Source organism: Convolutriloba macropyga, chromosome 2 (assembly GCF_964194025.1).
Source record: "Convolutriloba macropyga chromosome 2, txConMacr16.3, whole genome shotgun sequence".
Lineage (NCBI taxonomy): Eukaryota > Metazoa > Xenacoelomorpha > Acoela > Convolutidae > Convolutriloba > Convolutriloba macropyga.
Window position 1 is genome coordinate 41,593,404 of NC_134469.1, and position 14,165 is coordinate 41,607,568.

General features: G+C 36.9%; 2 protein-coding genes across 2 annotated transcripts in view; both read right to left on the minus strand.

The window, feature by feature from the left end:
- Positions 1 to 743: 743 nt before the first annotated feature.
- Positions 744 to 10,651, minus strand: LOC142335277 (uncharacterized). Its single transcript, XM_075383709.1, has 2 exons — positions 10,289 to 10,651; positions 744 to 1,680 (listed from the first exon to the last, which is right to left on the minus strand). Exons 1-2 carry the CDS (start codon positions 10,537 to 10,539, stop codon positions 1,386 to 1,388), a joined length of 546 nt encoding a protein of 181 aa, XP_075239824.1. The 5' UTR covers positions 10,540 to 10,651; the 3' UTR covers positions 744 to 1,385.
- Positions 10,652 to 11,776: 1,125 nt separating this feature from the next.
- LOC142334904 (uncharacterized) overlaps positions 11,777 to 14,165 on the minus strand; it is a 53,808-nt gene continuing 51,419 nt past the window's right edge. The window contains exons 4-6 of the mRNA XM_075383233.1: positions 13,191 to 13,562; positions 12,487 to 12,842; positions 11,777 to 12,301 (exon numbers count right to left, since the gene is read on the minus strand). Of these exons, the coding sequence (XP_075239348.1) occupies positions 11,777 to 12,301; positions 12,487 to 12,842; positions 13,191 to 13,562 (1,253 nt within the window). The remainder of the gene's footprint in view (positions 12,302 to 12,486; positions 12,843 to 13,190; positions 13,563 to 14,165) is intronic.

Sequence of the window (14,165 nt, forward strand, 5' to 3'; positions counted from 1 at the left end):
TTTGCTCAATTAAAAATTACCGTTTACCTTTACAGTAAACATTTATTTTGGTACTGATAAACACTGCGTGATATGGTTGGATAATGCACTAAGCACCAAAAGACGAACGCAAAGTAAGCCCAAGTAAAAGTAGGCCAACATAAAAGCAAGCCTAGGGTTATGGAATGTGATGTAATCTATCAAAACCACTACATTGTTAATCGCTACAAACAAGGCTGCGCATAGTATTATAGTGTATAATGTATTCCAATGAACCAAAGAAACAAAAATTACGCCAATTACTGACATCTAAGGGATACGGACCTCCGCAGACCGCTACCCATGGCCATGCCTCTCATCCACTGCGGGATGTATTCCGTTATCGCTCAAAACGCGCCCACAGTCCGATAAGCAAGCAAACCCGATCTTGAAAATGAGGTCAAATAAGACCAAAACTGAGATATTTTACTCCGAGTTGTATTTGAAGTTGTCCCAGGTGGGCCTGTACGTCGGGGCTAGGCCTCGTGCGCGTCGGGGCTTTGTCGCGATGAACGGCCTGCAATTTCCGGATAAAATTCCTCAGTGCATGAGAAGCATGGCCATGGAGAGCGGTTCTTTGAGGTTGACGCCACAAGATGACTTGAAAAACGGAAGTATTTGTTTCTGTGGTACACTGGAATGCATAGTAAGTTTCAAATTTTGATTATAACGGTTAACAATGCTTCTGCGAGAATACATAATTATTACATAACTTTTGTCTCACTTTTACTTCGGCTTTCTTTGCGTTCACCCAAAAGCGTGCTGTCATCGACCCAGAACTCAGGTTAACACTGTTTCATCAAACAAAACGAAAATTAGCTTTTGATTACAGGTAACATTGAACAGATGAAAGCAAAACTAACTGAACATTGATCAGTATATAGACAGCGTAAAACAAATTAAAGCTACCGGTTCCAAATTGTATACCGGCAAAGTTTGATTACAACACGAGATGACAAAGCATTGTGATTATAAGTGATATTTATGTGTTAGATCATTCTCCGTCAAAAGACTGAATAATACAAACACTTCTCGGGTGGGGTAGGAGTACGCTTGTCAGGTCAGGCCTACGCTAAAAGTTATATGGTAAGTCGGAAAGGAAGGGCGAGGATCAATATTGTCTCTGTCATAGTCGAAGATCTATTTTAAGGTTGGTCTTTCCTAGCGTAATGTTGGTCGAAGACGGACTTTTTATACTTAATATCGAGGATTGTCTTTTCATGCCTGGTAACAGCTAATATTGGCTCAGGATCGTCTTTCATACCTAATAGTGGTCCAAGATGGTCTTTTCATGCCTAATGATGGTGGAGGACGGTCTTTTCGTAAATTGAGGTCTCCAAAAGGACAAGGGGGCAGTTATGTGCTTTTCAGGTAATACTATTGGTCGGAATCAGACGTAGTCTGGCAAGGACTGCTCGTACGTAGGTCCGGAAGTAGGAACACATGAAATAGTAGATAAAGGGGTTGATGGCGAATATAACGCAGAAGAGGGGCTGAGTGAACCTCTGGAGCCATTGGAACATCCCGTACCATTCTGGATCACCGCCAATCACCACGTCCAGGGAGTGGAGAACTAGGTCTGGAATGGAAAGTAGGAGGAATGATGAGATCACGAAGAAGAAGCATGCCGCCATTTTCTCTTCTTGGTCCATGTTGCGAAACCTAAACGAGTAGATGGTTACATGACGATTATCCAACGCCAAAATACCCACCCGGGTCGGGGAATTTCTTCAAAGATAACGGGGTAAATGTGCAAAGAACGTGATAAAAAATTTATAAACCACTTTTTTCATATTATTTTCCTATTCTTGATTACATTATAATTTATCTCACTTGGGCATCATTATTGCAGTGAACCCAAACTTGGTACACCCTGACCAGACATCTCATTCTAAACGAAAGACGAAAGCTGATATTTGGAGAGCAAAAAAGATGCCACGGGCCCCTGAAAGTAATTTTTTGTTTAATTGATTTGGGTTCAAATCGTTTTAGTTTCAAACCAGTCTCCCCTTCTTTCTACCTTCAAAAAATATGACATGCATTTGTGATCATCAAAAATTTCAAATATCTAGCCGATTCTCTGAGCGTTTTAATGCCTAAAAGAGATAATTTACATTGTAATGAAGTATATCTATATGTTTACTATGGCGAAGCCAAAGTAAGCCGATAGGCAAGCAAGCCGACAGAAAAACAAGCCGAAAGTTATGTAATAGTTATGTAATCTATCAGAAGTAATACATTGTCAGCCGTTACAATCAATACTGCGCGTAGTATTATAGTGCATAATGTACTCCAATGCACCAAAGAAACAAAAATGCGTCAATTTTTAGACATCTAGTGGGTACGGGCCTCAGCAGACCGCTGTCCTTGGCCATGCCTCTCATCCGCTGTGGGATGTAATCCGGAAATAGCGGGCCGGATATCGCGGTGAAGCCGCAACGCGCGCAAAGCGTGCTCACCGGCCCGCCAGGGGCAACTTAAAATACCCGTATCCAAAAATTTTTCGGCCTACTTGACCTCGTTTTCAAAATTCGGCTTGCTTGACCGCCACCGTTTACCATGTCAGACTAGTTTACTTGGCCCCATGCTTCAACAACCCGCATCATGTAAAGCATCACAACCCAACAAATTATACGCTAAAATATAAAAAAGCATGCTGGTAATGCCAGCTGTGAATTTGTAATCCGAGTAATGCGAAAAACGTTTAAAAGGAATTGATTGGGTACTTTGCCACTGTAAATTTGGCATTGGGTGAAATGTGTCATAAGACATGAGTAGGGTACATCCTCTTCATACAAAAGCACAACATACTCGTTAAATTTTCAAAATCATGTTCTTTCAATGTGGCGTGATACTTTGTTAAAATGCTTATTGGTCTGACCCAAATTCAGACATCATAAGGAAATCTGACGAAAGTGGAATAATTTATTGGAGATGTTTTCCAAATTACGTCTCTCTTGAGAAGAAATTTGAGAATAATTGGCAGATTATATAACACCTTTGATCATTTATTCTTCCGTATTTATTATCAATATTTTGATATTTTTCAATTAGATATTTTAAAATTGTCGAAAATTATGTTTTTGATATTAGTTTTAGCAAAAAAGAGGGTAGGGTGCGATTCCGGCGGACATTGTTTCTGCTAAAATATTAGAAAATGTAGCTTTTGATAAGAAAGTGACTGCGCTCCTTTTACATCTGCGATCTTTTTTTGCAAGGAGCACAGAGCTAAAACCATCTAATGTAACCTTTTTATTTTGAAAAATAAAAAAGGCGAATTGTGCTTTCATTTATATCGTTGTTTTGCAAGTTCAAAACGATTAAATTTGCAGTGGCTTTCACCCATTGTTTCGCATATTCAATAAAAAGGCTCGGTAATGTGCGTATGCAGATAATGTTGCAACCCCGCTCAACTACGTTTTTGACTTAATTGTCCACCAAATGAGGCAGTAATAGAAAACTTCAAATAACCATTTATTTTGCGAGAAAAAAATGTTTTATCTAATTAAGAAACCGCTTTAGCTCTAACCATTGTACAAATGGAACAATAACTTATAAGAGGGCCGTTGATAACTGCCATTGAGGAGCGTAAGAGACAAGACAAACAACAAATATGTGATTAGGATTTGGCAAATCTCGGAAAACGGTTTTTATTTTTTAGAAACATTTTTTTTAAAAAATAAACATAAAAACCGTTAGCTTTCAACTAAAGGGTAAATAGTTTCCACTAAACCTGCTTTCAAAACCAACGGTAAATGCCATTTGTGAAAGTAAGTCAAAATACTAAACATTTGCAATGAATACAGATGAAAATATGAAAATATCACAAACAATTTCGTGCAAACGGCGTTGAAGCCAAAACAACATATTCTTTTTTGGCTGAAAATGCTATGTGTTTTTTATCGGCCTTGCAGTGAGCAAACATTTGATTGGTCCATAATTGAGGTTTGTGTAAAACTCATTCTAGTCTTAAACTTAAAAAAAAAACAAAAAAAGTACTTGAATAAAAATAAAAACAGTACCCTATTGCGAACCGAAAAAATTTGGAACTCTGAACTTCCACAACTAGACCAAACCTGCCCATGCTTTTGGTGCACTTTCTTTAAATCAGTAGAAAATATAAAACGAACCAAATGTTACCAAAACAATTCATATGACCAGTTATTATATCAAAATTGAATGCATAATTTTTGGATACTAATAAATTTATTATAGCAAGAAAGCATTATGTATCAACTGAGAACCTTCAAAATTACCTTTAATAGCCTTCAAGATATCGTTTCGACATTTTAATAATTGGGTTCAGTGATAAAACTACAAGAAGAACATTAATTTCTTGAAAATTGTAAGAAATCATTAAAAATTTACGAAAACAGATTGTCGGAGCAAAAAGAAACTCCAACGATGAGACCTTAACCAGGATTGCTATCACTGCGCTATTTTTCTTTGGATATAAAAAAGAAAGAATTTTGAGTTTTCAAAAATTTAGCGGACAGTTTGGCAATAAATTTGGTTGAATAAATCCACAAACTGTCTCCTACCTTTAAACGTAAACCTATATAGAGTATCGTTAAAAATTCAATCATATTTTAGCAAAAAATGGTCAAAGTTTAAGCAAATATAGAAAAAAGCAAACAAAACATCGGAAAATATCTAGCCGATTCTCTGAGCGTTTTAATGCCAAAAAGAGATAGTTTACATTGTAATGAAGTATGTCTATATGTTTACTATGTCCGAATAGTTTACTTGTCCCCATGCTTCAACCACCCGCATCATATAAAGCATCACAACCGAACAAATTATACGCCAAAAATATTTAAAAAAACAGGCTGGTATTGCCAGCTGTGAATTTGTAATCCGAGTAATGCGAAAATCGCTTAAAAGGAATTGATTGGGTATTTTGCCACTGTAAATTCGGTATTGCGTGAAATGTGTCATAAGACATGAGTAGGGTACATCCTCTTCATACAAAAGCACAACAAACTCGTTAATTTTTCAAAATCATGTTCTTTCAATGAGGCGTGATACTTTGTTAAAATTCTTATTGGTCTGACCCAAATTCAAATATCATAAGGAGACCTGACGAATGTGGAATAAATTTTAATGTGGAGATGTTTTCCCAATTAGGTTTCTTTTGAGCGTATTATCGAGCTTCAGAAAATTGAGAATAATTGGCAGATTATAACAGCTTTGATCATTTTTTTCCGTAATTATTATCAAATTTTTGATAGTTTTCAATTAGATATTTTAAAATTGTAGAAAATTATGTTTTTGAGTTTAAATTTAGCAAAAAAGTGGGTAGGGTGCAATTCCTGCCGACATTGTTTCTGCTGAAATATTTGAAAATGTAGCTTTTTATGAGAAAGTGACTGCACTCGTTTTACATCTGCGATCTTTTTTTGCAAGGTGCAGAGAGCTAAAACCATCTAATGTAACCTTTTTTTTGAAAACTAAAAAACAAAGGCGAATTGTGCTTTCATTTACAGCGTTGTTTTGCAAGTGCAAATGATCAAATTTGCAGTGGCGTTCAGCCATTGTTTCGCATATTCAATGAAAGGCTCGGTAATGTGCGTTGGCAGATAATTTTGCAATCCCGCTCAACTACGTTTTTGACTTAATTGTCCATCAAATGAGGCAGTTATAGAAAACTTCAGATAATCATTTATTTTTCGAGAAGAAATTGTTTTATCTAATTAAGAAACCACTTTAGTTCTAACCATTGTACAAATGGAACAACAACTTATAAGAAGGCCGTTGATAATTGCCATTGAGGAGCGTAAGAGACAAGACAAACAACAAATATATGAATAGGAGGTAGCAAATCTCGGAAAACAGTTTTTATTATTTTGTAAACGGTTTTAAAAAAATTTAACATTACACCTGTTAGCTTTCAACTAAAAAGGGTCAATAGTTTCCATTAAACGTGCTTTCAAAGCCAACGGTAAATGCCATTTGTGAAAGTAAGTCAAAATACTAAACATTTGCAATGAATACATATGAAAATAGGAAAATATCACAAACAATTTTGTGCAAACGGCATTGAAGCCAAAACAACATGTGTTTTTGGCTGAAAATGCTATCTGCTTTTATTTGCCTTTGACTGTGCAAACAATTGATTGGTCAATAATTGAGGTTTCTGATAAACTAATTCTTGTCCTAATTTTAAGAAAAAAACAAAAAAGTACTGAAATAAAAATAAAAACAGCACCCTATTGCGATCCGAAAAAATTTGGAACTCTAAGTTTCCACAACTAGACCAAACCTGGCCAAGCTTTTGGAGCACTTTCCTTAAGTCAGTTGAAAATATAAAACGAACCATGTGTTACCAAAACAATTCATATGACCAGTTATTATACCAAAAATGAAAGTATAATTTTTGGATGATAATTAAATTATTATAGCAAGAAAGCATTATGTATCAACTGAAAACCTTCAAAATTACCTTTAATAGCCTTCAAGATATCGTTTCGACATTTTAATAATTGGGTTCAGTGATAAAACTACAAGAAGAACATTAATTTCTTGAAAATCGTAAGAAATCATTAAAAATATACGAAAACAGTTTGTCGGAGCAAAAAGAAACTCCAACGATGAGACCCAAACCAGGATTGCTATCACTGCGCTAATTTTCTTTGGAGATAAAAAAGAACGAATTTTGAGTTTTCAAAATTTACCGGACAGTTTAGCAATAAGTTTGGTTGAATGAATTCACAAACTGTCTACTAACTTTAAACGTAAAACTATATAGAGTATCGTTAAAAATTTGATCATATTTTAGCAAAAATGGTCAAAGCTTAAGCAAAAAAACAAAAAAAAATGCAAACAAAACATCGGAAAACAATTTGAAGTTCACAAGTATTTAACCCTCCGTAACTCATTGGAAGAATGTGTAAATCACAAAATTTTTCAATTCAAAATTCCACGTTTGACAAGCTTTCTAATGAAATCACTCACAGTCTTGTACAATGAATAAATCGATCGCCGAAAATAGACTGAACACAAAAAAGGCAATATATTATTTAGTTCCTCCGCCTTCAAACTGGGTGTAACAAAAATTCCTTGTAATTTTCATCTTTCAGGACAATTCAATTTTTGAGATTTCCAACGGTGTTCTTTATGCCGAAAATTTCTCCATAAGAAACTTAAAGTATTTGATTAATAGTTCTTGCTTCCATTCGCCCGAATTTAATCGACACCGCATATCTAAACTGCATATCAATTTACCCCTCTATCATTGCACCTCGAAAATTAGCAGTCCACAGTACGGGCAAGTTTTTGCCATAATTAAATGGATAGTTTAGTCCCATTTTTGGTTGCAATATTTTCCTATCAAGACCCACGGGTCGCTGAGGCATGATGAAATTGATTCTTTTACCAATTTCATTGTCCCTATAATTCAAAGGACTAAAATCGGGATGAACTGATAGAGGCTTTTATTAAAAGCGGGGTGAAATAATCGGCCGGACATGATATTGGTCAATGAAAGAGCTGTGGAAAAACGGGAAAAAATTATTAACAAGTTTTGTTTTGCAAAAAATTAAACTGATTTACAATCAATATACATCATAAAATATATCAAAAATGATTAAAAATGAAATTAGCTCGGAAAAAGATTTTTTGGAAATTCAATCCACCTGGAGCCCCACACTGTGGTGGAATCTAGGAAAGGCTGGTTCAGAGTTGCTAGAAAGTAATGATTGCAATCGTGGACAACGGAGATTTTACCGGCGAAGTACTGCGCATAGCAATGTGTCTTGTAGAGCAGACTCTCAACGCAAGACGCCTGACAGCAGTAAGTGACGACCCTGAAGACTTGACGGCACTCACACCAAATCATTCCTTGCTAGGACAAAAGAAACCAAGTGCACGATTCCTGTCATCCTGTGAATGCTACCATGACTTGAAAAAATCTTTCCAAACGAATCAAGCATATGCCGACGTGATCTGGAAAAGATAGACTCGCGAATACCTTCCTCAATGCGATCGAAGTGGTCAAAAGAACATGTGCGAATCTTGAAAAAAGGCGAGTTAGTACGGCTAGTAGATGACTCCGTGAAATGCTGTGAGTACAAGTTGGGAAGAATCACTGAGATCTACACTGCTAACGACGGAGTTTTGCGATCAGCGAGAGTCAAAATGGCACATGGAGAACTGAACCAGTCGTGAAGTTAGCGCCAGTATTCTACGATGGTGTTTCCGTGATCGAAGACAGGGCCGGCGATAATGGCGCCACTTCAAATCAGCAACAAGAGCCATTAGACAGCAGGAAATGACTTTTGAAACTGAAAAAACTTAGAATTGTTTGAAACTCAAAAGTGGTCAAAACTGAAAATTCTTACAAGTTGGGACCGAAATTTTGTACACCCCCCGATTTTTGGGAGGGTAAACTTGAGCAATCCAAAGTTATAGCACACGTCTATGGTAACCTCTAAGCTAGACATGGACCGAACGAACGTTAATGCATAGGACCCACAGGTGAGGCTGTTAGCGCCATTATGGTGCAAAATTGGCATTTTCGATATTTTGTCATCTATTGCTTAATTTCCTAAGTTATTTATTTTATGATATTTTAGCTGTTCATTAAAGGTTAAAAACCGTACCTTTGAGGTATTAAGAGCTTCGTAATAACCATCCATGCTTATGTCAAAAAAAGTAAGCATTGCAGTAATTTGACATTTACTATGTAAAAAATGACCTAAATCAATTTCTTGATTAAACAATCAGAAACAAGTAACATAGAAGTTATAAATGATAAAGGTTTGGTTATTTACTTTAACTGAATTGTTTGAATAGTAAAACTATATTGTATTCAGAACCATTAGATACTGTTACCAAGAGTAGTTGGCTCTCAAATTAGACTAAAATTTGATTCTTTAACAACTTTAGTCTTCTTTTCTAAGTTTTGCTAGATCTTAAGATCTTGCGATTTTAAGTTAATTGAGCCTACTTGACGAGAAGTTAGCAACAATACTAGCTACTGGTTGAAGCTTTACAGACTTTCGCACGAGATTGAACATAGAGTATCACTAAGGATTTTCTTAACTTCTATCACCAATATTAAAGTTACCGTCCTTTATTACGCCCGATTGACTAATTGTTTCTGCGAGATCATTAGACAATCGGATTCACTGGAAAACTAGGCTTTGATATATCGGTTCCACTGAGATTCTTGAGCAGCCACAACTTAAACTGCATATCACTTTATCCTTCTATAATTGTACCTCGCAAATTAGCAGTCTACAGTACAGGCAAGTTTTGCCATAAAAAATGGATAGCTTAATCCCATTTGTGGTTGTATTAGTTTCATGTCAAGTCCCACGAGCCGCTGAGGCATGATGAAATTGATAACTTACAATTTTAATTGTAAAGGTAGAGGGTTTTAATTAAAGCGGGGTGAAATATTAGGCCTGAAGTGATAGGGGTTAATTGAAGAGTGGTGAAAAACCAGGACAGCATTTATTAACAAGTTTGTTTTAAATCAGTACCTATCATAAAATATATCAAAATTAAACAATGCTTTTTTATGAATATTGGTTTACAATAGCGAAACGTCGCAAAAGTTTTATTTCCGGAAAACTCTCGGAGGAAGAGGAGGTATTTTAGCCAATATCTGAGTAAATGATGATTGTGTCAGCAGTTCTTGTGTCTGCACCTTCGGTCACATTTAAGGTGGGCCAAATAGGTATACTTGATGCTATTTTTATGAAAATAAAAAACAAAGAGCAATGAATTTTCAAAAATTTAGCGGACAATTTAGCAAAAAATATTTGGTTCAAACAATTCACAAACTCTCTTCTACCATTCAACGTAAAACCGTATAAACTATCGTGAAAAGTTTCATCACATGTTAGCAAAAAAGGGGTCAATCTTTGGGCAAAATTTCGAAAAAATGTGAACGAAAATGTTGAAATATCGTTAACTATCAAGTTAATTAACAAAAATCACTAAAAAACTTTGTTATAATTTTTACACATTACTGAATTTTTCCTAAGTTCATCCTCTTTCCTCTAGTTGACAAAAAGTTGAGAAGATTGGAAATACGAGATAAGAGCAGATTACCGAGCCTCCTTGCAGTCTATTGGCGAATAACGAATTCAAGAGAGATCAGCGCTTTTAAAATTTCAGGTCAATTTAACTTTTTGTGTTCCTTAGTTAATCTTTGGGGCTATCCTGCTCAGAAAAAATTTCTGTTCAATTTCTGCAACTATGCAGATGAATTCTCATCTTGGTGATGTTTCCCCATTTCGATTAACACTTAGTGCAGATATACCTGTTGATGAAGTGAGTGAAAGCCGTTTCCTGAGGTCTACCGATAGCAGGGTCTAATTGGCAAGTGTCTGTTTCTCTCCCTCCTGCTTCGTCGTCGTCACTCATACTAGTGACTAGGGTTCCGTTTCCAGTCGCAAATCCATCTTGATTCTCGTCTACTTCACACGGCTCAGATCCCCCCTTCATCCAGAAAACTCCCTCGTATTCTCCCACAGCTCTCTCGCTAATTCCTTCCGTTTCATTCTCATCCATGTCCAACTCGCCCTCATCCCGTTTTGCCCCTGAGTCATCTTGCTCGGCTGTTCCTCCATCCTTGCCAGCTGTCGCTGTTTCACTACGTTCTGTGTCAGACACAGCTAAACGCAACAAAAACAGTTATTAGATTCCAGATCTAAGTAATTTCTGGAAGTTTAAGAGAGCCGGTGAAAAAAAACGATTTCCCGCTTGGTGCGCTGAATTTTTGATTTATTTCTCACACAATTTCATCGCTTCTGATCACATTAAGAGGATCATTGTTACAATTTTATGCGCTGCATTATATATTTTTTTGCAGCTGTCACAGCTCCTCAAGAGAATAAACACATCCTCTTCCATTGCGCCATTTATCCGCGAATTAAACGCATTTTTGACCGTCTTTGGAAATTTATAGACGTGCATGATCACTTGTAATGGTTTTTCAGCTCAATCCCTACAAGAATTCAAAAGTTTTTAGCATTTTTCAGAGACTGTTTCCCTCCGATTTAGCTCCTATCTTGCCAAATCTTAACGTTTAACTCAATTACGCATTTTCACATTTTCAGACACTTTATAAATGTTTTCCCAACTTGCGACACTTCGGATACATGTATTCTACACTTTCTTTGTCTCTTGTTATACTCAATTGCGATGGATGGATCCAATTGAGTTGCGAATAATCGATTACAAATCGAAGTGGGCAATTGCGCCGCAATTGGCGAGCTTATTACTTATATCTGAGTTGTTAATATCTAGAATGGTCAATCGCGGTGCGATTGGCACTTGTCGAAATTACTGAGTTAAATTGAGAAGCGTTTTGCAAGATTTAAATTAAACTGAATTCTAGAGTTGCAATTGGGAGACTGAGAGTTTAAGTGATTACAAGTTAAGAAAAAGGTTTGTTCAACTCAATCACGAACAAGGAAGCAACCTTAAGATTTGTTTATAGTATGAACAAATGAATTTCCTGCCTAGACAGTATGAACAGACATTACTTTACTAAAAATGGGAGGAAATAAATTTAACTGAAATCAGAACAGCACTTGCCCTTCAAATGGAACTAAATAATATAATTTGCACTAAATACGGATATGGATATGTGAAGGGTATCCATTGCCGTATGAAATTTCCCCTTCTTTGAGAGAAAATAAAATTACGAATTAAAATCAGAAAATTACTAATTATTCACCGGTTACTAAATAATAAAATATTAAATAATAAGTAAAATATAAGAGTTTATGAAGTTTGATGATGTTTATTCTGTATCAGAATTTTCTTCATTTTCTTCTTGGAGTACGGTCATCTCCCTAGGCAAATTTTGGGGGTCCTCTGTCCATTCTGATGAACTTCTTGTAGAAGTTTCTCCAATGTCCTGTCGCTCATTTTCAGAGTAACCTTCAGTGTTCCTGACTTTTTCTACAATAGTTTGAGATGTCTTCTTTTTCAGCGTTCGCTTACTTTTTTTTACCGAAGAGGTGTCCGAGTCAGAGGTATCGCTAATTGTGAGCTGTCTTTTACTCAATTTTCTCAGAATAGGCGTTGGTGGTTTTGATGAAGCCATTTGCGTCGCAGATGGGCCAGGTGCATCAGAGTTGGTCGATTGTGGTGAGTATGGTGAAATTGGACTGGATTGCAGAATTTGCGTGAGATCGGGCCGATTAATAAAAGCTTCGTCGTGTTTTTGGTTTCTCATCGGGATTCTCATTTTCAGGGGTCTGGCTACATTACTCGCGGAAGGAATACACGATCTGCTTGATGAGACTACACTAACATCGTCAGACTGCTTTCGGTTTCGTTTTATTTTCTTATCTCCTGTATTTTTTCTTATCAGATCCCGCTTATGTTTATAAATTTTCTGTTCAATGGTCTTCTCGTTTATCTTTTTCGGCCGTCTTTCGATATATTGCGATAGATCAGTGTCCCGTTCCGCGCGCGTACCGAATTTGCAATGTCAGAATTTCTTACTCGCACCTCCTGTCTGTTCGGTTCCTTAATTAAACTTGTTGTAGGGCTCACTTTGCAAACTGTGCTCCCAGGTGCCAATACTTCGTTTAAACCATCCAGGTTTTTCTTTTGTCTTTGGTTCTCGTGGAGTTTTCGAGCCAGTTTTACTTGGATGCTACGTTCTGAGCAGGGAATTGATCTGGAAATTCCCTCCGATTTAATCAGTCGTTGTTCCCCGTCATTCCGTTTCTCTTGCTCAGCTCTTGCTCTAGAACTCGCGGCATAAATGACGCGTTCGATTTCTGTGTCCGAACAGAGGGCTGTATCTGCCCATTGTTCGTCTGACAGATATGACCGACCCGGAATTGTATCTTCGTCTAAATATCGTTAACTATCAAGTTAATTAACAAAAATCACTAAAAAACTTTGTTATAATTTTTACACATTACTGAATTTTTCCTAAGTTCATCCTCTTTCCTCTAGTTGACAAAAAGTTGAGAAGATTGGAAATACGAGATAAGAGCAGATTACCGAGCCTCCTTGCAGTCTATTGGCGAATAACGAATTCAAGAGAGATCAGCGCTTTTAAAATTTCAGGTCAATTTAACTTTTTGTGTTCCTTAGTTAATCTTTGGGGCTATCCTGCTCAGAAAAAATTTCTGTTCAATTTCTGCAACTATGCAGATGAATTCTCATCTTGGTGATGTTTCCCCATTTCGATTAACACTTAGTGCAGATATACCTGTTGATGAAGTGAGTGAAAGCCGTTTCCTGAGGTCTACCGATAGCAGGGTCTAATTGGCAAGTGTCTGTTTCTCTCCCTCCTGCTTCGTCGTCGTCACTCATACTAGTGACTAGGGTTCCGTTTCCAGTCGCAAATCCATCTTGATTCTCGTCTACTTCACACGGCTCAGATCCCCCCTTCATCCAGAAAACTCCCTCGTATTCTCCCACAGCTCTCTCGCTAATTCCTTCCGTTTCATTCTCATCCATGTCCAACTCGCCCTCATCCCGTTTTGCCCCTGAGTCATCTTGCTCGGCTGTTCCTCCATCCTTGCCAGCTGTCGCTGTTTCACTACGTTCTGTGTCAGACACAGCTAAACGCAACAAAAACAGTTATTAGATTCCAGATCTAAGTAATTTCTGGAAGTTTAAGAGAGCCGGTGAAAAAAAACGATTTCCCGCTTGGTGCGCTGAATTTTTGATTTATTTCTCACACAATTTCATCGCTTCTGATCACATTAAGAGGATCATTGTTACAATTTTATGCGCTGCATTATATATTTTTTTGCAGCTGTCACAGCTCCTCAAGAGAATAAACACATCCTCTTCCATTGCGCCATTTATCCGCGAATTAAACGCATTTTTGACCGTCTTTGGAAATTTATAGACGTGCATGATCACTTGTAATGGTTTTTCAGCTCAATCCCTACAAGAATTCAAAAGTTTTTAGCATTTTTCAGAGACTGTTTCCCTCCGATTTAGCTCCTATCTTGCCAAATCTTAACGTTTAACTCAATTACGCATTTTCACATTTTCAGACACTTTATAAATGTTTTCCCAACCTGCGACACTTCGGATACATGTATTCTACACTTTCTTTGTCTCTTGTTATACTCAATTGCGATGGATGGATCCAATTGAGTTGCGAATAATCGATTACAAATCGAAGTGGGCAATTGCGCCGCAATTGGCGAGCT